Consider the following 25,128-nt stretch of genomic DNA (forward strand, 5'->3'; position numbering starts at 1 on the left):
TGCAAAACTGTGATTTTTCTTTAAACATACATCTCTTTCATTGTTTCTTTGATCAAAATGTGTTTTTTCTTAAAATAAAGAACAAAATCCTTAATATGGCCCTGTATGAGCTAGTCCATATATCCCATTACTGCTCCCTCCCCACTTAAAAAAATGTCCGTCTGAATCTTGTAGACTATCATTTTCTCTAATGCTCTTTCTTGTCTTGTGGCCTTTGCATTCATATGTATGTGTTTCACCTCTGTGAATTGAGCCAGCTACAGATTGAAAATATTTGAAAAAAATTGCATCTTTACTGAACATGTACACACTTCAAAATCTTATTATTCCCTAAACAATACAGCATACCACTGTTTACAGATGATTTAAAGTATACAGGAGGATGTCCATAGGCTGTATGCAAGTATTTTGCCATTTTATATCAGGGACTTGAGCGTCAAGGATTTTGATACTCAAGCGAGGTCCTGGAACCAATTTCACACAGATACCAAGGAACAACTGTAGCCTACTATCAGGAAAACCTTTCTTCTCCTTCCTTTATTTTTTCTTGTTTTTTGATTTCCCCTTGCTTACCCTTCTGATCTCTTAGGATCCAGAGTACTCCTGGTTCCTGGAAAGACTTGAATCATGAATCACTCTGAGATATGAGGTGGTCTTCTCTGAATGATACACAACTGAGAAAAGTTCTGTATCTTACAGTTTTTGCTTGGATTGTAACAATATACCTGTTTTCACCTCTCTATCATTAAGAGTTGCTTCTGGAGTCATGTTTACCTACCTTCAGTCAAAATTACCTGATCACAAGGGTCAGGGATAAATGAATATTGGTGGAAGACGGGAGCTCAGAAGAGGAAGGTAGAGGAAGGTACTGAAAATTTTCTACTTCAGGCTTGTTTACAACTAAACTTTCATAACATATGTTATTGTCTTCATAGAGGTTCATGAATATGACATGTTAATAAATTGAGAGGAAGGTTCGGAGTTTGTAGTGAGCAAGGAAAACAAGGTTCCTACTCATGGAGCGTAAATCCTATTAATAGAGGACAGACAATAAATAAATAAATAATTTCAGATAGTCATAGGCATTATGAGGAAGATAAAACCAGAAAAAGAAATAGTGGAGAGAAGGTGGATGGATGCTGGTGCTACTCCGAGGAGGATTCTTGTTAGCTGATAGCTTAGAAAGGAGCAACCGATAGAATATCTCAGGGGAATACCCAACTAAAGGAAACAGCGTCTAGAGCCCCACGGTAGAAGAGAACTATTATACTTAAGGAGTACAAAAATACTATCATTGCAATATAGTGAGTAAGCAGTAAGAGAGGTGGTCAGAGAGGTATAGCCTTCTAAGTTATAGCCATTATAAGATTTTATATTGCCAGGCTATGCTAACTCAGTATTTTTTTGCTTTGAATATTGTGTCTTTTTTTATTGCTTTTCTTTAGTACTCAATATTTAGGATTATTCAAAGCCCTAAACTAGAGTAACTGTTTGGTTAGGCTACATTACCTGCAGTGATATGAGATAAATTATTCTGGATAGAATTTTACAGCAACAAATTTTCAGTTAGTTTATTCAAAATTAAGATTAGTTTTCTAGTTTACCAATATTCCAAATACAACATCATAACTTCCTTCGGAATTTAAACTGCAGGTTTCCTGTGCCTTAAACCTTAGGAATCAGGGAGTAGACTTGGGAATCTGTGTTTTTAGTTACCTCTAAACCAATGGAATTTTTCGCTAAAACAGGTTTTGCCATGATTCCTGATTATTAGTATGGTCATTATTAAATGAATTTGTTGGGGTTTTACAAGTTTTGTATTCCACGTTTAAGAAAAACTGCAATCAGTGCTTTGAAATGGAAAAAAAAAAGGTAATCTCTTTAATTTGCATTCCTCTTATTCTGAATAAAATTACTTTTTCTGTATTTCATGGCATTTATGTTTTTCTTCTGTGGATTTTATTCATGAACTTAGCCTGTTTTTCCTTTGTGGTGTTTGTCTTTTCTTACTGATTTTTGGAGTTACTTTTAAGGAAGTACCTTTTTTTTTTTTTCCCTGTTATATGCCATTTGTGGTAGACAGAATATGTCCTGCCCCTCCTCAAAGATGTCCTTGCCCTAATCTCCAGAACCTGTGAGTATGTTAGGATTTTGCAGCTGTGATTAAGTTTGTGAGCTTTGATATAGGGAGATTATCCTGGATTATCTGGATGAACCTAGGCTAATCACATGAGCACTTCAGTGGATAACCTTTCCTGACTGTATAGGACTGTGGTCAGAGAAAGATATAACTACAGAAGAAGGTTCAGAGAGAAGCAATATTCATGACTTTGAGGGTAGAAGGAGGGAGCCATGAGCCAAGGAATGTGGATGGGCTCTAGGAACTGGAAAAGGCAAGGGAAAACTGTTTTCTCTTTTAGAGCTTCTTGAAAGGAACGCAGCACTGCCAGTACCTTGATTTTAGCCCAGTGTGAAACTCTTTGGACTTCCAACTCACAGAAATGTATAAATTTGTGTTGTTGTAAGCCGCTAAGTTTGTGGTAGTTGTTAGGACAGCAATAAAAAGCTAATACATGTGTGTTACATATTTTTTTCCCAATTTGTTATCTTTGTCTTTATTGTTCATGGTGTTTTTACCATGCAGGAATGTGTTTAATATAGTTGAATTTATCCTTTTATATTTTAATGGCCTCTGGATCTTAGGCTTTCCCAACTATAGGATTATTTTAAAGTTTTTCATATTTTACTCTAATGTTTTTATCTCATCATGAACTCTCATATTAATGTTGACTTCCTGTCTTCTGTTTTGATCTTTTGTTGAGAATGAATACTTTTTATAGTTCTCTTCTTCTGACGTAGACCAAGAGAATTTCAGAATGAAATCATAGTATCAATGCTAGTAATTAAGGAGTCATGGGGAATGGACACTAGTAGTACCAGAAGGCAGGGGACATTCAAAGTAGTTATAGTTTGAACTGTTTTCATAGGTTGATGATACTGTCTAGCAGAACCTAAAATGATTGATTCTAAAGGTGTAGTTTGTGAAAACCTCTATTCATCTCTCATATTTTAATTTTATTTCTTCTTCTGGAAGAATTCCCAGATGTCTGCATTATATAAACAGTTTGTGGAAGACTTAGATGACTGATATTTGATACTGTGTTAGTTTGTTTTCATGCTGCTGATAAAGACATACCCAAGACTGGGAACAAAAAGAGGTTTAATTGGACTTATAGTTCCGCATGGCTGGAGAGGCCTCAGAGTCATGGCGGGAGGCGAAAGGCATTTCTTACATGGTGGCAGCAAAAGAAAAATGAGGAAGAAGCAAAAGTGGAAACCCCTCATAAACCCATCAGATCTCCTGAGACTTATTCCCTATCACAAGAATAGTATGAGAAAGACCAGCCCTAATGATTCCATTACCTCCCCCTGGGTCCCTCCCACAACATGTGGGAATTCTGAGAGATACAATTTAAGTTGAGATTTGGGTGGGGACATAGCTACCCCATATCATTCTGCCCTTGGCCCCTGCAGTTCTCATGTCCTCACTTTTCAAAACCAATCATGCCTTCCCAACAGTCCCCCAGAGTCTTAACGCGTTTTACCATTAACCCAAAAGTCCAGAGTCCAAAGTCTCATTCGAGACAAGGCAAGTCCCTCTGCTTGTGAGCCTGTAAAATCAAAAGCAAGCTAGTTACTTCCTAGATACAATGGAGATACAGGTATTGGGTAAATACAGCCATTCCAAGTGGGATAAATTGTCCAAAATAAAGGGGATACAGGGCCCATGCAAGTCTTAAATCCAGTGAGGCAGTCAAATTTTAAAGCTCCAAAATGATCTCCTTTGACCCTATGTCTCACATCCAGGTCTTGCTGATGCAAGAGGTAGGTTCCCATGGTCTTGGGAATCTCTGCCCATGTGGTTTTGTAGGGTACAGCCTCCTCCTGGCTGCTTTCACAGGCTGATGTTGAGTGTCTGTGGCTTTTCCAGACACATGGTGGAAGCTGTCAGTGGATCTACCATTCTGGGGTCTGGTAAATGGTGGCCCTCTTCTCAAAGCTTCACTAGGCAGTGCCCCAGTAGGGACTCTGTGTGGGGGCTCTGACCCCACATTTCCCTTCCACACTGCCCTAGCAGAGGTTCTCCATGAGGGCCCTGCCCCTGAAGCACTTTTGCCTGGGCATCCAGGTGTTTCCATATATCTTCTGAAATCTAGGCAGAATTTCCCAAACTTCAATTCTTGACTTCTGTGCACCCACAGGTTCAACACCATGTAGAAGCTGCCAAGGCTTGGGACTTCCACCCTCTGAAGCAACAGCTTGAGCTCTATGTCGGCCCCTTTCAGCCATGGCTGGAGTGGCTGGTACACAGGACATGAAGTCCCTAGGCTACACACAGCATGGGGACAGTGGGTCCATCCTGTGAGACCAGTTTTTCCTCCTGGGCCTCTGGGCCTGTGATGGGAGGGGCTGCTCTGAAGGTCTTTGACGTGGCCTGGAGATGTTTTCTCCATGGTCTTGGGGATTAACATTAGGCTCCTTGCTACTTAAGCAAATTTCTGCAGCTGGCTGGAATTTCTCCTCACAAAATAGTTTTTTCTTTTCCACTGCATTGTCAGGCTGCAAATTTTCTGAACTTTAATACTGTTTCCCTTTGAAAACAGCATAAAACAACACCCAAGTCACCTTTTGAATGCTTTGCTGCTTAGAAATTTCTTCCCCCAGATACCCTAAATCATCTCTTTCAAGCTCAAAGTTCCACAAATCTCTAGGGCAGAGGCAAAATGCCACCAGTTTCTTTGCTAAAACATAACAAGATTCAGCTTTGCTCCAGTTCCCAAGAAGTTCCTCATCTCCATCTGAGACCACCTCAGCCTGGACCTTATTGTTCATTTCACTATCAGCATTTTTGTCAAAGCCATTCTCCCACATTTTCCTGTCTTCTGAGTCTTCCAGATTGTTCCAAACTCTGCCTGTTACCCAGTTCCAAAGTCACTTCCACATTTTTGGGTATCTTTTCAGCAATACCCCACTCTACTGGTACCAATTTACTGTATTGGTCCGTTTTCACACTGCTGATAAAGACATACTCGAGACTGGGAAGAAAAAGAGGTTTAATTGGACTTAACAATTCCACAGGGCTGGGGAGGCCTCAGAATCATGGTGGGAGGTGAAAGGCATTTATATGATGGCAACAAGAGAAAAATGAAGAAGCAAAAGCAGAAGTCCCTGATAAACCCATCAGATCTCATGAGACTTATTCACTATCATGAGAATAGCACAGGAAAGACCGGCCCCCATGATTCAATTAAGACCCCTTGGGTCCCTCCCACAACACATGGGAATTCTGGGAGATACAATTGAAGTTCAGATTTGGATGGGGACACAGCCAAACCATATCACATACTTAGCTATGATTAATAATTCTTAACGTTAAAAGTTCTGAGAGGGAGCTGTCACCTTGGTTTTTTATACAAGATCATCATAAATAATGAGAAAATTTAGACAATTTGATAATGCGGTTGTAGTAACATAAAGTTGATTTAATATATTAAGTCATTGTAATAACATTTATTGGGCACATAACAATGAGCCAGGCAAAATGCTAAGAAATCTACATGCATAACCTCATTTATTTCTTATAGCACTGTGATAAATATTATTATCTCCATTTTATAGACCAGGAATAGGGATATAGAGAGCTTAAGTAATTTGCCCAAGATTACAACTTTTTTTTTTTTTTTTTTTTTGAGACGGAGTCTCCCTCTCTCACCAAGCTGGAATGCAGTGGTGTGATCTTGTCTCACTGCAACCTTTGCCTTCCAGGCTCAAGTAATTTTCCTGCCTCAGCCTCCTGAGTAGTTGGGACTACAGGCACACGCTACTACACCCATCTAATTTTTGTATCTTTAGTAGAGACAAGGTTTCACCATCTTTGCTAGGATGGTTTCGATCTCTTGACCTCGTGATCCACCCGCCTCGGCCTCCCAAAGTGCTGGGATTGCAGGAGTGAGCCACCACACCCGGCTCCAAGATTACAACTTTTAAGAGGTGACACTGCCTTTGGAACCTAGATCTGACTTGTTATTAAACAGTGCCATGTTTAATATTTGCTCCAGTTTTTAGAGTTGCCAGTGCTAAAGGAGTAATACAGATCTTCGTCTTTCTAATCAAACTTAGCTCTTCTCTGTAAGATGAAGAAATATCTCCTTCATTAGGGTTAATGCAGTAGTGGTCTCCTACTGCTCTTAGAGCTTTTAAAATACAAATCAGAACATTCTGCTTTCTTGCTTATTGTCATCCTGTGGTCTCTTTATCATGATAAAATAGAGTACTAACCTTGAGCATAGTATGCATGGCTTAATACAGTAAGTCAACTACTATTTTCTTTCTTTCTCTCTATCGCTTATGTCTACTGTCATCTTTTGAACTTCGTATTGGTTCTTAAATATGATATACTTGGGTCATGCTCTCTCTATTGAGTGTCCTTAGCCTTTTATCTACCTGATATACTGCTATTAAAAACCTACATCAAATATGAATACTAGTAATCTCCTATATTCCCATTATGTGGTAATGTATCTTTGCCCACTAGATTATGAGCTTCTACAGGGAGAGGATCATAACTTTTCAATTTTGTTTATGTAGTATATGAATCTCATGGGTTAAGTGAATAGATTATTGAGTAGTAATGTGGTTATCTTCTGAATGTCTGCGTTCTATATAGTTTAGAAAGCACGTACTTACACTGTGAAGTACTACATCATCCCAACCTACTTCTATTAAATGCTTCCCTTTTCTCTTCTACCTAGTCTCTGTAATAATGTTTAATATTTGGATGGTTAATATTTACTTAAAATATATAGAGAGCAAAGGGTGTTCTGTCACTATAAATATGCCTCAATGGATAAATAAGTTCCTGTTATACTGTACAAATCTTAAGGCATTGTAAGAACTTCCTCAATTTGGTGGTTGGTGGGGCGGAGGTCAGGATTTTGTTTTAATACTATTGTAATTAAAAATGGAAAAAGTTATCTTTTTCTCCTGTATATATATTACTATATCTTCGAGAACGTGTTTCCTCCTTTGTATTAGTTTCCTGTTGCTGATGTAGGCAAATTACCATAAACTTAGTGACTTAAAACAACAGAAATTTATTATATTTTAGCCTGGAGGTCAGAAATACAAATAGGTCTCACTGGGCTAATATCAAGGTATTTCTTGGGTATGTATTATAATAGAAAAGAAAGGTATAGAGAGAAGAGAGAGACAGATAATTTATTTTAGAAAAGTTAAGCTTAAGAACAGTCGACCAAAACAATATAAATGGCCAGCAGGCTGTTAGAAATGTATCCAAATTTAGGAAACTGATCTGAGCAAGAGCCAGAGCTGTACTGCTAGTCATTTTGTTTGTATAGCAGTGGTTCCTAAATTGGTGGGCCAGGGTAATCATAGATGCTATTGTGATTAAAGCTATGTACTATCTCCCCTGAAGAAAATATATATGTGGCAAAAAAACTCACATTTGATTACAATTTTGGGGATTCATAATCCTTTCCAGGAGGTTCACAAAATTAATCTTTGGTGTAAAGGGTAAAGTTGCTTTGCTACAGATTTATTGGCTCTATGAATTTTGGATTCATCGAGATAACATTTCCTTGCACATTAGATATTTGAGTGCCAGTTGAGTGGAGTTACAGCATCTTCTGTCAAGTAAATCATGAAATTATTTTACTTTCAAGAGAATAAAAGTATGCTAAGTAAAGCAGTCACGTGTTTTGCAATACGTATTTGCTCTGAGAAATACATTGTTGGGTTATTTCATCATTGTGCACACAAACATCATAGAGTGTACCTACACAAACCTACATGGGAAAATACACTAACATGATAGCTGATAAACTTTAAAAAAAATCACACAAAAATTTCATAATGTTTTAAGAAATTTATGAATTTGTGTTGGGCCGCATTCAAAGCCATCCTGGGCCACAGGTTGGACAGGCTTGCTGTACAGCATGTTGTTGTACTGAAAAGTGTAGCCAGTTTTAGCACAATGGTAAGTATTTGTGTATCTAAACGTCAGAAAGGTACAATAAAGATACGGTATTGTAATCTTATGGGACTGTTGTACGTGGAGTCTGTTGTTGACGGAAACATTATTATGCAACACAGGATTGTATTTAGAAAATGAAACCGATGTAAAATTAATGAGAATTCCATAGGAGTCAATATTGTGCTACAATGCTTGTTAATTTTGTTTTCCTGTTATTAAGTTGAATACATATTATGTTTAACATATTAACTAATAACAGTAAGAGGGATAGGGGATAGATAGAATTTTAATTTATGAACATCATGCACAATTATTTTACCTCATAATTGAACACCTGGTTAATGTAAGTATTATAAGCTTATAAATATTACAAAAACTTGCATAATACTGTACTCTAGACTCATACATGTGTCAGCCAATGAGCTAAAAAAATCACAAGTTTCACACATGCATTAGCATGTATGCATCTATAGTACAATATTATGGTCACTATCTGCCTTCTTGGTGGAGAGAAAAGGAAGAGTCGGGAACTTTTGGTTGTGACCAGGAAATGGGAAGAATGGGAATCAGTATTAAAACTGTGCAGTGTATGGTTAGAGTCTTTATGTTCTCTAAGGAGCTTGACTATCAAACACTTTAAGTGTTTTAAGCCTGGTTTTTCCTTATAATGGACACATAAAACAAGGAGAAAACATAAAATCTCAGATCTCCAGACTATGTCTTCCTTGAGCCTTCTACTTGTCTAGCAGTTGGGTGGGGTATATAATAGGCTTGGTAATCACAAAGCAAGATAGTTCTGTAAGGGAGAAAAGAAACTAAAAAAGCAGGTCACTTTAGGTGAAGGACACTTTGCGTTTCAGACAGTTAAAACTACTAGGGCTGGTAAAAATTTCTGCAACTATTAATTTGATTGTTAATCAAATTACAAATTTTGCCAATATGTAAATTTGAAATTGCTGCCATACATTTATCCACAAAGTGCAATAAAGTATAGCTTTAGAGTTATTCTGGTTCATGTGTAATATAGTACTGTCATTTCAAACAAAACTACATGGTCCAATACAACTGAGACAAAATTTGTCTTCGTGTGTTTGGTCATCTTCTTTTGCCTTTGACTTTATTGAAATACTAGCTGAAAATTTTAGGAAATGAAGCTCATGGATTCTACTAAGAATTTTAGATGATTTGGAACACTTTACTTGTTTTGTAGTTATAATCTCATCAGCAAGTTTCCTCTTGGCTCTACCTCCAAAATATAACCAAATCTCTCTATTCATCTTCGTGTCCATTGTTATCGTCCTAGTTCAATTCAGTATTACATCTCACCTGGATTTCTACATTAGTAGTTGCTGTGGATTTAATGTTTTTGCCCCCACAAATTTATGTTGAAATTTAAACTCCAGTGCAACAGTGTTAGGAGGTGCGGCCTTTTGGGAGGTGTTTAGCACCTACCATCATGAAAGTAAGAGTTCTACCTTCTTGAATGGATTCGTATCCTAATAAAAGAACTGAGGGTGCCCATCGCTTTTTGGCTGTCCACCTTCTGCCATGTAAGGACACAGCATTCCTCCCCTCCAGAGGTCACAGCATTCAAGGTGCACCACCTTGGAAGTGGAGATTGGCCTCTTTCCAGACAATGAACCTACTGGTGCCTTGATCTTGGATTTCCCAGCCTCTGGACTTTCAAGCCTCTAGAACTGTGAGAAATAAATTTCTCTTTGTCATTTACCCAGTCTGGTATTCTGTTAAAGCAGCACAAAATGTACAGAGACAGTAGTTTAGTTTTCCTGCTGTGTATGAAAGGATATATTTGAAATTACTATTCAAATATGATCAGAGATTAGAAATTGAGTTACAGTTTAGGTTTTTAATAAAGAAGGAACATCTTACAAGATTCTCTTAATTTGCTTTAGAATAGAAGCTAGCCCACAAATGTGGTTATTATGTAGTCTGCTCCCACTGCCTCTTAAGATGCATATTGTGTTTATAGTGGTGGAGCTTGCTCCAGCCCATCTCAGGAGAATTTAATATCTACATCAACCCAACCTTTATGCACCCGCACTTCCTCTGACCATTTCTCTGAGTTGAAGATTGGCAAGAATTGGGTCCAGATAAGAATCAGAGCCTCTGAATAACTAAATAATAAAAAGCTTCCACAAAAGAGTAAATTATGAAGCCAAACCCTTTCAGAGTTTCTATATAAAGAATTATTTTGACCCCAATAATAGATAATTATGGTTGAACATGAAAATTCAATTATTTCCCAGATCCTATCTGATTTTGAATTACCAGGATGGTAGTGTCTTCGGTTTTCAATGCTTTGTTGTCATAATGATAATAAAAAGTAATACTCATATAGTGCTTGTTATGTGTCAGGCATGGTTTACATTTATTATAAGTGAGTGCTGTTATTTCACACGTAAGTTTGAGGCACAGAGGTTTAGTAACTTTCTCAAAGCCATACAGATAGTAAGTTTCTAAGCCAAGATCCAACTTGTGGAAGTTTGACTCTAGAATTCTCACTCTTAACCACAACCCAGTGCAACTTTAAAAATATATTCTCTAAAAAATACTTATGTCCAGAATATATTTTAAAAAACACTTCTAAAAATCATAATAAAGACAATATAATAAAAAATGGTCACAGACTTAAAAACAAGATAAACAAATGGCCAAAAAGCACATGAAAAGATGCTCAACATCATGAGTCATTATGGAAATAGAAATTTAAAACGCTGTGGGATACCACTATATACTCAATACAATGAGTAAAGTTAAGACTGAAAACACCAAGTATTGGCAAGGATGTGGTGCATCTGAAACTGTCATACATTATTGATGGGAATGTGTAACAGTACAACCACTTTGGAAGATAATGTCTTGTATAGTTAAACATGTACCTATCCTGTGACCCGTTAATTCCACTCCTAGGTAATTATTTGAGAAATGAAAAAATGTCTACAAAAAAGACATGTACAAGAATGTTTATAACAGCTTTATTCATAATTGCCAACAACTAGAAAAATCCAAATGCCTATCCATGTAAGAAAGAATAAATTATGATAGATTTATTCAATTAGAGGACTACTTAGTTAAAAAAAATGAACTTCTGATACACAAAACAACATGAGAGAAAGAAGTCAGACAAAAGGGGTACAAATGGTAATTCTGTTTGATTCCATTTATTTGAAGGCCCCAAACAGGCAAAATCTCTGTGTTCGGCATAAGGATTTTTGAAGTGATGAAAATGGCCTGTATTTTGATTATCATGTTGATTATACATGTGTCTTATTCTCTTTGGACTACTATAGAAAAATATAAACTGGTTAGCTAATAACAGAAATTTATTTCTTACAGTTTCTACAGGCCAATTTGCTTGTTAAGTAATCTAAGCATAACACTTTTCTTTATATGATTTGTGTAAGTGATTGAGATTCCCAGTTGGTAGAATAAATTAAAAATGTAGCTAAACTAAGCATGTTTGTTTCAGCATTTGATTTATAATATTCTGGAACTGTTAGGGACTTCTAGATGCTACAGTTTAATGTGCTGAAATACAGCAGTTTGTCCTGGTTATAATATTGTAGCAAATGGACATATATAGACAAGTTTTATGGTACCCTGTGTAGTTTGACAGTATTTGCCTCTGGGATCCTTCACAACTTGTTCCGTGGCAATCAGATGTGCTGGAACTACTGAAATGATGAATTGAGGTAGTAGTTTTGTAGTCTTTTATTACAAGAGTAGTCTTTAAAATAAAGGACAACCTTAAAGTCTGTTTTTGGTTTTTGACCTCTTTCAAGTAGGTTACTTTCTGTAGATTTTCATGGAAGTAGTAAACACCTTAGTCACCACATGTTAACTAATGTGTTCTTTGGTTTCTCAAACAAGACTGATGGCTTGGCTGTTTTTTGTTTATGGAAAAGCTAATTCCTGATCTTTGCATCTATTTTAGTAATAGTTATGCACGAGTGCGAGCTGTGGTGATGACCCGAGATGACTCAAGTGGTGGATGGTTACCACTTGGAGGGAGTGGACTAAGCAGCGTCACTGTCTTCAAAGTCCCTCATCAGGAAGAGAATGGCTGTGCTGACTTTTTTATCCGTGGAGAGCGACTCAGGGACAAAATGGTAATGAATAATGTATCTAATACTATAATTTTAGATAATGAATTATCTGTTTAAAGTTATGATTAGTATACTGTTGTGAGATTTTTTTCACCTATGAATCAGTAATTATGTTTCTGGAGCTGTTTCTGTGTTAAAGGCAGTGAAATACAACATTTTTTTTTCAAACTGAGACTGACATTGATACACATTTGTTGGGGGATGGGGTTGCTGCTTTTCCATTTACGCTTAATGCAGGAGTTAATAAATAGTCCCCCTAGTTATTCAACTGGTAACTTCCTGCCTTCCCTTTTCTCAGCTATTCCCTAGACCAGAGATTGGCAAACTAATCCACTGGCCAAATGCAAGCCCACCAATTGTTTTTATATTGTCTGTGAGCTAATAATGGTTTTTATAGTTTTACATGGTTGGAAAAAATTAAAAATAATAATTTTGTGTAACATAAGAATTATATGAAATTCCCATTTCAGTATCCACAAATTAAGTTTTATTCGAACATAGCCAAGGTGATTCCCTTATTAATTCCCTTATTTTCTAGTCTCATAAGACTATCTGGTGGCCAGCCTAATTTTTAACACTATTGTCTTCCATGCAGATGTGTGGTTTCTTACCTGTATACATTTTAAAATTTCAGTTTAACCTTTGATAATGTTATTTGCTCTTTTTTAATTAGTATGGAAAGCTCCTTCACTTTCTTTGTTTCATTTGTGGGCCAAAAACAACTGATTACATCCGAAAAGCTGAGTAATGTTAGTGTCATTTCTGTATCAAGAAAAAGAAGAGCATACACTTAGACGCAAAATAAAAATAAAGTCCCAAAATAGAGCCTTGAAAATAACGAGAATTCCCTTTAAATATATATTTGTGGATCTGTTTATTTAGCATCTTTGTTATTTCTTATGTTTTGAGCTCCAAATAATTCTTCCATGCATGAACAGTTTGAATATGACTTACTTTCAGTTTGGGGGCTTGGTTTCTTCATATTTTTTTTACAGCTGAATCATTGTAGTAATTCAGAAAGTTGCTTAACTTTCACTGCCCCAATTTCTTCCCCACTTAAAGGGAGAGTTATCCCAAATCATCTCGAAAGCCTTCCTACACTAGTGTTTTATGAGTTTATGATTCACCCATGCTACACATTGTATAATGTGTCTCAGCCAAAATATGTTTAAGTAGAGAACCCCGATTGAAGTCAAAAGTGAAATATGATAAATATGTCATCTTTAAAAAGTTTAAATTTTTAAAGGTGGTCTGGCCTTGGATAAAATGGGATCTGCCATATACTAATGCTTTTTTAAGCCTGGAGACATCTAAGAAGGCACCTATGATGGTATAATGCTTCTGGTCTGAGCTAATGGTAACTGGGGAATATTGTTGGAGAAATTGTCTATTTTAGAAACCGAGTAAAGTGGTGAAAATCTAAGGCATTTTTTTCTAGATAAACTTTTTCCTAAGAATACAAAGGTAGTAGAAAGTAAAATGTGGATTAAGAGAGAAAAATGCTTGCTCGAAAAATTATAAGAACAAGGAAAGGATGACCTAGATGTGAAATAGAAAAAACTCAGTGAAACAGAATATTGGATATAGTAGAGATGGACAGTTTAGGATAATAAGGGACCAAATCTGCATAACTAATTATGAGTCTGCACAGATTGATGGATTGGGTGATTGTTCAGAGTGTGGCTTTAACATAAATAAAGCTAGTGAAAATAAACCTGAGATTCAGAAAGAACAGAAACTTTTATTCCCTATGACAGCTTAAAAATCAAGAGCACTTACCCTAGTCCTAGGGTATAGAATATTGATAGACTAATAAGAAAATAGATTACTTTGCTAGAAGTAACAGGAATCAGAACACCTGTTGTTTCATGTAGCCATTTTTCTTTGAGGAAGCTTGTTACTTGTGAAACGGGGATAAGAAACATCTCTCAGTATTGCCATAAAGGAGAGCTTTCAGTCAGAAATTTGCCATATTTCTTAGAGGGATTAACTATAGTATAGCATTCTAGGTAGGTTATGGGGACTTGTGTGATCAAAGGCAGAGGCGATAACTCATGGCTGTAAATTGAAAATAGCGAAGTCTTGTGAAATCTCAAGACAAATGAGACAGTGATATTGAAATGAGATTAATTTGCACCCTCTGCTGGGTAATACACTGTGATCAAGACTACTTCTGAAAAGTCCAGTAGTAGAATTGACATATACATACATTAGTTTACAATATCACTGCATTTTGAGATCACTAATGTTCATTTCTATAGTCATTGGTTTTATTCATTGGTTATTCATTGGTTTTATTTTAACCCATTTTCCTGAGTTCTAGTTTCTTGATTTTTTTTTTAAAGAAGTATTATGTTTACTGAGTCTGTAAGTCTACAGGGTTCCTCCCAGATTAATGGTAGCTTTCCTTTAAAAGCCTTCTTGGTGAATAAACAGTGCACTTTAGTAGTAGTTCTGATGTAATAGTTATGTGAAAGATAGTTGCTGAAAACTGTTCTGTAACCATTTTGCCTGTGGATTACATCTTAGAATCCTCTACCTTAGATGAATTCTAGAAGTGAGATTCTTGCCCCTCATATCCCATGAATTCATGCCCTTGAAGAAAGAATAAATATTCAGAAGAGGAGTATATGACCACTCGTGTGGCTAATAAATACAATATTTTAATGAGTGTTTGTAAGTCAGAATACTGATAACAATAGTGAAGAAGATGGCCCTTATCAGTTATGAGAGAACCACTTTCACAGAAGACTTTTCCAACCTTTGACTTACAATTACAGGTACTAAAAATAAGTCTTGTTACGATTCCCAGAAGGTTATATACTTTACTGTTTTATTTTTTTTTTATTTTTTATTTTACTTTATTTTATTTTTTTAAGAAAGGGGGCACAAATGAAGAGCAGGCTGCCTGAGACTTGTTCAAGAAGACATCATTTTGTGTAACTGAGTCAGTGTTTACTCATTCACTCATTCAGTGATCCTATGTTGCTTACCTATAAAGCATCTTCATGATGCCTACAAAAGGTGGAGTTTATTTCCTGGATTATCCTTTGATACTCTAAATTGGAGCTTTCCAACCTGTGTGCCATGAGTGTCTGGGGCCTCCAGACTGGTTGCCTTATGTTACTGTTCTATATGTGCCTGAGGAGAGAAGAGTTGGAAAGCACTGCTCTGCATAATTGGCTTTCATGCTTTATGGATGATTGAGAAAGAAAGAATTTGAAAGAAACACCAGGGGTTGGTGTTGTAGCCTAAGAAAATGAAAGTACTACCTTTCTTTGAGACACTTGGGGATGGAATGATCGTTGTTAAGGACAGATTCTGAGAAAGTCTTGGCCGGGCGTGGTGGCTCATACCTGTAATCTCAGCACTTTGGAAGGCCGAGGCAGGCGGATCACAAGGTCAGGAAATCGCGACCATCGTGGCTAACACAGTGAAACCTCATCTCTACTAAAAATACAAAACAAACAACAACAACAAAAAATAATTAGCCAGGCGTGGTGGCACGTGCCTGTAGTCCCAGCTACTCAGGAGGCTGAGGCAGGAGAATCGCTTGAACCCGGGAGGCGTAGGTGGCAGTGAGCTGAGATTGTGCCACTGCACCTCCAATGTGGGCAACAGAGCGAGGCTCTGTCTCAAAAAAAAAAAGAAAAGAAAGTCTTACTTGATGTGTGTGAGCTATAGCCTCTGTTTTCTTCTAAATCTTTATAGCCTTGATTTCTTCCTTTAATTCTTTAATACAAGTTAGTATTACCTTGGAGCACATATAATTTAAATTGTTAACTAAAATTTAACTGTTCATTTGTGTACATCATAGAGTTCCACATTGCCTATTTAGTTTTCGTTAGATATAATGGTTCTTCTCTGTAAGTAGGACACTTCTGTCTTACCAACATTTTATCAAAATGTTTACCATTTGTATAGGTTATGTTATTTGACCATCTTTAGCTGATACATGGTATGTGACATGTAAATTTAAAATACCAAATTATAATACAGCTTAAGATTTTTTAAGTTTCTGAATTAACTAGTATCAAAAGTTTGCTAAAATATCTGTTTACTACTAAACACAGTTTTTAGTTATCATGGGGATCTAAAGTAGTTTTTCTTTAGTTTATATAATAGATAATAAAATATTATAAATTTGCTAGTATTATTAAAATTTGCTAAAGCTATGCTTTTTAAACCATATTATGGGCTAAGGTATGACAAAAGAATAGGCTGAGTAGAAAGATAGGAGTCTTTTAAAATGCTTGAATTCCTGAAGATGCTCTGTGGGGACAAGAAAAAGCAAGGTTATAAGACAGTTACCATTATAAACTTAGAGTGACAAAGGTAATGTGGAAATGGAGAAAGGAAAAACTAGAAATATTTCCAGTTTAAGAAGTTGCCAAAGAGATTAAGGAATTGTTTTTATGATTAACAAGTAATTAGGTTGTGGATAAAATTGTTTATAGAAGTTGAAGTGCCTTTAAGATAATGGTTCTATTGTTTAAAAAGAGCATGTTTTAAAAATAAGGTTTCTTTCCAGTTACTGTAGACTAAAACAAAATTAGAATATTTCTTTTCTAGGAAGAAAATAATGTGGTTATAATATAGCAGTAGCTTTATTAAAAATGAGACTCACCCCTTTCTATCATGGGGGAATCTTGAAAGACCAGGGAAACATCTTTCTGCCTTGGGTTGAACTTTATCGAAGTACAGAACAAGAATTTCCTGCTAAGCTTTTCCACTGTGCCTCTGAATTATTCCTTTGTGAAACTTCAGTCCTACAGAAGTGCTCCTCCACTAAAAACCAATTGCCTTAACTAACTTTTCCTTAGGATTCAGCCTTCCTAGCAGTTTTGTTTCTTGAAAGATACTAGTTCTCCTATTCACCGTAATACCACAGTTAGTAAAAGAATGGGAGTGGGAGTAGAGATAGTGGAGTATTGTTATTGTTCCTTATTCCCCTTACAAGTTATTAGTCTATCACCCACATATATAAATCCCATTATTGAATCTGTGTAGCATTCAGATTAGCATCTATTAGCTTTCATTTTCATCTACTCATCTTAGCAATTTCTTCCCAAAGCCAGATTTTCTACATCTGAGCCTCATCATCATTCTTGGCTACTTTTCTTTGCAGTCTCGACCTTCTGGTCTTCATTTCAGCAGGCTACTTTCCTGGATCTGGTTGTTACCCAGAACTGTTCCATTTGAGGAATTTTATAATTTCCTGTCATTTCTTTTTTATTCCCCTCCTACTGCTCTTCAATTTCATGTCTTCGCTATTACATTGTGCCTCCAATTTTTTCCTTAACTAGATTCCTTCTGGCTTCAGTATTTTTTTATTGTTTTCTTTTTTAATTTAATCTAAATCTTTTCAGTCAATCTCTCAAACAACCCTTTCATTCATATTTCAGTAGACAATATGTTGCTAAGTTTTTTTTAACCTTAGTTGACAATAAAGGAACTTCATTGAATCCTACAGTATTTTCTTTCAATACTCTTTTCTTAGGCCAAGCACGGTGGCTCACGCCTGTAATCCCAGCACTTTGGGAGGCCAAGGCGGGTGGATTGCCTGAGGTCAGGAGTTCGAGACCAGCCTGGCCAACATGGTGAAACCCCACCTCTACTAAAAAAATACAAAAAATTAGCTGGGCATGGGGGCAGACGCCTGTAATCCCAGCTACTTAGGAGGCTGAGGCAGGAGAATTGCTTGAATGTGGGAGGCAGAGGTTGCAGTGAGCCAAGATCACGCCATTGCACTCCAGCTTGGGTAACGAGAGTGAAACTGTCAAAAAATAAAAAACAAAACAAAAAAAAAACTTTTTTTTTTTTTTTTTCGTTTTAAAGGTGGGTTGTTCATTCATGCAATAAATATTGTTGAGTGGCTACTGTGTGCTAAGCACTGTTGTAGGCACTGGGAATATGTAAGTGAACAAAAATAGAAATCTCAGTTCTTGAGGTAATATACATTCTAGTGGAAGATAAATATTACAATAAGTAAAACAGGAAAATGATATGCTAGACAGTGCTAAGGGGAAAAAACGTAGGAAAAGGGAGTATAGGGAAGTTTTTTGGTGGGTGTGGGGATTGGTTAAAATGTATATAGACACAGTGACCAAGGAAGGCCTTACCAAGAATGTAGGTAACATTCGTGTGAAAATTATTTATATGGTGATTAAGGTCTCATATTTTAGTTTGTATGTTCAGATTTTCAAATCTTCAGTATTCTTAAAGTAGAATAAATTTATCTTGTTTCAGTTCTTATGTTAAACTATATAAGATCTTGAAATTGTTTGGATTTGGTGAATGTTCTCAAAATGTGCATCAACAATAGTTATAAACTTAGGAATTATCAGTGATCCCTCCATTTATTCAAACAGATCTTCTTTATTCTTGATTCTGTTTCATTCTTTTAATCTCTACCCCTCTCATAGCTTTCCTGCAAATAAGGCTACTATTTTTTTTTTCATTGCCCAGTTTTACCTGGCTCCTTCTAACTTCTGTGTTATTTACCATAATTAAATTTCTAAAACTTGGGTCTAATACTTCTTTAGGATTCCCCACTGATTTCCTAGAGACAATTTCATCTCCACATAGAAAATGTTTATAATCTGGCCCTGTAATCTGTCTGCCTTTTTTCTCAAAGGTAATCATTTCCATGGTATTTCCTTACTGAGTTACTTGTAGTTCATCAGAAGTACCATGTATAAGAAAATGCCCTTCCCCTTTTACATTAATAAATATGGCACTATATAGATAGCATATTGAGAGATTATGTGGAGTAGAGAATGTTGATAAACATGTTGCTAATGCTCAGAAAACAATAATGGCAGGAAACGGTTTCCTTTTTACTGTCATAGATGGAAAAATAGGAAAACTGGGTTAAAGCACCTTGGACAAACAATATTGCTGTGAAGAATTGGAATTGAGATAAATGATAATAATAACCAGTCCAGAATCCCATTCTTTTCATTATTAACCCATTGAAAAGGTAATAAATTATGCTATTAATTACTTTCTGTACAACCATGAATTTTGTAGTTTTTCCCCAGCAGTTGTTTTGCAACAGTTAATTATTTAATATTGCTAGCATACCTTGAAGAGGGGGAAGAAGTCTGCCTATTAGCATTTCTGTTCTCTTTCCCTGGAGCCTTGTGGGAACTGGTTCCTGAAAATTAAGATTTAGAAAATGTCCCAAATTATTATACCTTCCTGGTTGCCTTTATTTTCTCATTTAGCTTAACACTTTCACCTTTCTTCAGCAAACTCTTTATTATTACATTTCCTCTTTCTTCTTTCAAACCCTGCATTTGGCATCTGACATATTTCCTCTTTACAATTTATTTTAAACTAACATCATTCCTTTCTGTAGTTACTGCTTTTCACTGGTTGATTTGGTCTGTCAGCCTCATCAATATTGTCTTGGCTTCATTGTTCTCTTTTATACCTGATTGTGGTATATTTCGTAATTTATTTCACATCCTTTCCATTATCTTCCAATTGCCATTAAACTGTAATAGCCTCTATCATAGCTAAATTAAAGCCCAAACTCTGACCTCAAATTATCGACCATACTTATTAGCTTTCCAAATGTTTCTGCACTACTTTTGTTTTATTACATTCTAAATTATAATTTGAATGTGTCATGCTTTTAATTGAGTGGTTGACTGTAGTATTCCTTTGTTTAATCAACCACTGAGTGCCTTCTATGTGCTTGACTTCCTGTATTAGTTTCCTTGGGCTGCCGTAACAAAATAACGTAGACTGAATGGTTTAAACAACAGAATTTATTTTCTCACAGTTATGGAAGGTGGGAAGTCCAAGGTATTGGCCAATTTTCTGTTTCTGGTGTGGGCTGTCTTCCTGGCTTTCAGACGGTCACTTTCTCAAGATGTCCTCACATGGTCTAGAGAAAGAGCTCTGGTGTTTCTTCCTCTTATAAAAGCACTAGCCCTATCAGATTAGGGCCCCACCTTTATGATCTCATTTAACCTTTATCATTTCCTCCCTGGCTCTATTTCCAAATGTAGTCACCATGGATATTAGGGCTTTAACATATGAATTTGAGGGGAGCACAATCCCTTCAGTCCATAGTACTTCCTATTCCATTGTACTGTTTGTCTGTTGATTGTTAGTTGAGTAGTATTCTATGATATGCATGTACACTCTCTAAATTATTGTAACTTTAATAAGAAGTTTAGTATCTGCTAGTGCTAGTTTTTCTCATTAGACTTACTTTAACTTTTGTGGGGAGGGGTATATTTTTGCTTATTCTTTCAGAACTCCAGACAGTTTATGTTTTTTCGCATGTAGGTACATTTACTTAAGTTTTTTCTTAGGGTTATAAAAATGTGGCAAGGGGCTATTGTAAATGATATATTTTAAAAACCATTTTTGGTATCTTTTGAAGCTCTTCATGCAGCTTTTAGAATAATGTTAGACAATATTGGTGATATAATATCTATTTTCTTTGGGAATTTAAAGGAATTTCTAATGTTGCACAGATAAGTATGATGTCAGCTGTTGTCTTGAGATGTCCTTTACCATGATAAGGAAGTGTTCTTATGTTCTCCACCTCCCCAGACTAGAATTTGGTACTAATTTTTATGAAATCTGATTTTGCAAATGTCTCACAGACTTTTTAAATTGAAATTTTTGTTGAGATAATTGTAGATTATTAATTGCTATTGTAAGAAATAATAAATGCTGTGTACACTCTAACCTGTTTTCCCAGTGGCAACATTTTGCAAAACTATATTGTCATATCACAGCGAGGATATTTCTGTTGATACAATCTATCATATTCAGATTTCCTCAGTTACTTGTATTCATTTTTGTGTGTATTTTATTTAAGTCTGTACAGTTTTATCACGTTTTCACTACCACAGACAAGATGCAGAACAGTTTAACAACCACAAGAATCTCTTCTTTCTGTTGATTTTATCACCACATCTATTTCCGTTTTTGCCAGGCAACCACTATTTTGTTCTCTCAATTATTTCCGTAATTTTGTCTTTCAAAAAATGTTATAAAAGTGTAATAATAAGTATGTAACCTTTCAGGATTGACCTTTTTTCTTTCATGATCATTCTCCGAGGGTTGATCCAGGTTACTGAGTATCTCCAGAGTTTGTTCCTTTTATTGTTGAGTAGTAGTCTGTGATATGTATTTATATGACTTACTGAAGGACATCTTGGCTGTTTCCAGTTTGGGACTAAATATAAGGTTGCTGTGAACATTCACATACATGTTTTTTCTGTGAATGTAAGTTTTATTTCTCTGGGGTAAATGACCAGGTATGCAGTGGCTGGGTTGTATGGTAGTTGCATATTTAGTTTTGTTAAGAAACTGCAAAACTTTTTTCTAGAGTGGGTTTATCATGCCACATTGCCACCAGCGGTTTATGAGCAATCCATTTTCTAAGCATCCTCACCAGCATTTCAAGTAGCCACTATTTTTTGTTTTACTCATTCTGAGAGATGTGTAGTGATCATAACTTATTGTGGTTTTAATTTGCATTTTTCTGATGACTAATGATCATCTTTTCATTTGATTATTTGTACCTTCTTTGGCGAATGTCAGTCTTTTTGCCCATTTTCTTATTGGATTGTTTGAGGGGTTTTCTTGTAGATAGCGTCTTCTTCTAGTGCAGTGGCGTGATCTTGGCTCGCTACAACCTCTGCCTCCCGGGTTCAAACGATTCTCCTGCCTCAGCCTCCCAGGTAGCTGGGACCACAGGCATACATCACCACACCTGGCTAATTTTTGTATTTTTACTAGAGATGGGGTTTCACCATGTTGGCCAGGCTGGTCTTGAACTCCTGACCTTAAGTGATCTGCCCGCCTTAGCCTCCCAACGTGCTGGGATTACAGGCGTGAGCCACCGTACCCAGCCTTGCTTTTTTACTATTGTGTTTGGAGAGTTATTTGTATATTCTAGCTACTAAGTCCTCTGTTGGAATACGTGGTTTGACAATGTTATCTCCCAGTCTGTAGCTTGTCTTTTCATCTTCTGAACATGGCCTTTTGCAGACCAAAGTTTTAAATTGTGATAAGGTCCCATCTATCAAGTTTTTCTTTCATGGATCATACTTTGGTGACAAGTCCAAGAACTCTTTCCCTAGCCATAGGTCATGAAGATTTATCCTGTGTTTTTTTCCTGAAAGTTTTATATAATAGTTTCACCTTTTACATTTAAGCCCATTGTCCATTTTAAGTTAACTTTTGTGTAAATTGTGATACTTAGATCAAGGGGTTTTTTTTCCTATGAATGTCCAGTTTTTCCTGCACCATTGTTGAAAAGATTGGATTCCTCCCTTGAATTACTTTTGTACTCATTAAAAATCAGGTAAGCATATTTGTGTTCTTTATTATGTTCCATTTCTCTATTTGTCCATCCCTCCACCAGTATGACACACTGTATTATTGTGGCTATATAAGAAGCCCTAATACAGAGTTGAATGATTCCTAATACAGAGTAGAATGATTCCTCCCATGTTACTCTTCTTTCTCAATATTGTTTTAGCTATTCTGGGTCTGTGCTTTTCCATATAAATTTTAGACTATTCTGTGTGTGTGTGTGTTTGTGTGTGTGTGTGTTGTTTTTTTTTTTTTTTTTGGAGACGAAGTTTCGCTCTTGTTGCCCATACTGGAGCGCAGTGGCGTGATCTCGGCTCATTGCAACCTCTGCCTCCCAGGTTCAAGCTTTTCTCCTGCCTCAGCCTCCCGAGTAGCTGGGATTACAGGCACCTGCCACCACGCTCGCTAATTTTTGTATATTTAGTAGAGACGGGGGTTTCACCATGTTGACCAGGCTTGTCTTGAACTTCTGACCTCAGGTGATCCACCCACCTCTGCCTCCCAAAGTGCTGGGATTACAGGCATGAGCCACTGTGCCCAGCCAAATTTTAGAATATTCTTGTATGTATCTACAAAAAAACCTTACTGAAACCTTACTGGGGTTTTGATAGGAATTGTATTAAACCTGTGGATCAACTTGGGGAGAATTGACATCTTTACTATGATTCATAAATACACTGTGTCTCTGTTTAGGTCTTTGAATCCTTTCATTAACATTTTGTGATTTTCAACACATAGATCTTATATGTTTTGTTAATTGTATACCTAAATGTTTTTCTTATATGTTTTGTTAATTGTATACCTAAATGTTTTGTTTAGAGCAATTGTAAATACTATTGTGTTTTTAATTTTGGTTACTGCATGTCCATTGTATATAGACATGCTATTAATTTTCATTTGTTGTTCTTGTATCCTGTTACATAGACATATTTAATTCTTTATGTAAATTCCCTGGAATTTTTTAATGTTGACATCATGTCATCTACAAATAGGAAGGGATTTATTTCTTCCTCTTCAATCTATATGTCTTTTCTTTTTCTTCCCTTATTTCTGTGGCTAGAACCTCCAATTCTATATGGAATACAATGGTAGTAGAGTACATCCTTGCCTTGTTTCAGATATTAACCAAAACACATACACTCTTTCACTTTCAGTATATTGTTGGCTGGGGTTTCTTGCAGGCATTTTTTATCAAATTGAGATAATTCTACTCTTGCTAACTTGCTGATAATTTGTATCATGACTAGATATTGGAGTATGTTAAAATTTTTTTGTGTCAATTGATCACATTAGCCTGTTGATACGATAGATTATATTGATTGATTTTTAAATATTGAACCGGCCCTGTTTCTGCAATAAATCCCACTTGGTCATGGTGTATAATTTTTGATACGTTGTTGGACTTGGTTTGCTAATATTTAGTTGAGGAATTTTGCATTTAAGTTCATTAGAGATAATAGTCTAGGTTGGTGGGGGTTTTCTTGGTACTGTTTTTGTTTAATATTGGTGTCAAGGTAATACTGGCCTCATTAAAATAAGTTGGGAAGTACTCCCTCATATTCTGTTTTCTGGAAAAGACTGTAAAATTGGTGTTAGTTCGTTTTTAGATGGTAGAATTTTTCATTGAAACTATCTCAATATAAAGATCTCTTCACAAGATTTTAAATTACAAATTCAGTTTCTTTAATTGTTATACGACTATTCAGGTTATCTATTTCATCATGGTTGAATTTTTATAATTTGTGATTTTTAAATAATCAGTCAATTTCTTTTAAGTTGTCTAACTTATGAGCGTAAAGTTGTTCTTAGTAGCTCAGTTATTCTTTTAAAGGCTGCAGGAACTTTAGCAGTATCCCGTTTCATTCCTGTAATGGATTTGTGGCTTTGCTCTTTTGTCAGTCTTGCTAGAGATGTATCAATTGTATTGGTTTTTAGAAAAGTGGTTTTTGTTTCATTGATTTTTCTTCTATTTTCAATTTTATTTCTGTTGTCATTTTCTTTTTGCTTGCTTTGGGTTTATTTTGCTCTCCCTTCTTTAGTCTCTGGAGGTAGGAACTTCAATTATTGATTTGAGATTTTTCCTCCTTTGTAAAGTCCAGACTTTTGAAAAGACTTCAGTTCACTATAGTATAAAGTTTTGGTTTTATAAAATTTAACATTATTTATTAAATTATTCAAATTTATACATACTTTTTTGTTTAACTTTCAAAGGTTGAATATCTCCAACTATCATGTTTTTGGATATTTTTGTGTTTCTAAATGGTTTCTGTGTTATAATAGGGTATTGCTGTATCAATTGGTTCATAAGGTTCGTAACTGTTAAAGTCTTAGATCTTCGAGATTCATTTCATCAACATTATATGAGCGCATCTCCAAATTATAGAAATCCAGTGAGAGAAAAGAGAATTGCCTAAGCTTATTTAGTTTTATTCTGGCAGTTTAGAAATCTAGCAACCTGTGGGGACCCAAGAAAAAGCTAAGTCAGGAAGCCTGTGCCCAATTGTTTTTTGTTATTTTTTAGTGTGCCTACCAGGAGTCAGAGCCATATTAATTCCTAATTAGGAGTCAGTTTTGACAATGCCCTCCTCTTTTGTGGGT

General features: G+C 35.9%; 1 protein-coding gene across 4 annotated transcripts in view; it reads left to right on the plus strand.

Annotated features, from left to right (window-relative positions):
* SPRED1 (sprouty related EVH1 domain containing 1) overlaps positions 1-25,128 on the plus strand; it is a 101,476-nt gene that overhangs the window by 34,843 nt on the left and 41,505 nt on the right. For all 4 annotated transcript variants that reach the window (XM_063794713.1, XM_001138171.7, XM_063794714.1 and 1 more), the window contains one exon: positions 12,009-12,183. In XM_063794713.1, the coding sequence (XP_063650783.1) occupies positions 12,009-12,183 (175 nt within the window). The remainder of the gene's footprint in view (positions 1-12,008; positions 12,184-25,128) is intronic.

This window comes from Pan troglodytes, chromosome 16 (genome assembly GCF_028858775.2).
Source record: "Pan troglodytes isolate AG18354 chromosome 16, NHGRI_mPanTro3-v2.0_pri, whole genome shotgun sequence".
Lineage (NCBI taxonomy): Eukaryota > Metazoa > Chordata > Mammalia > Primates > Hominidae > Pan > Pan troglodytes.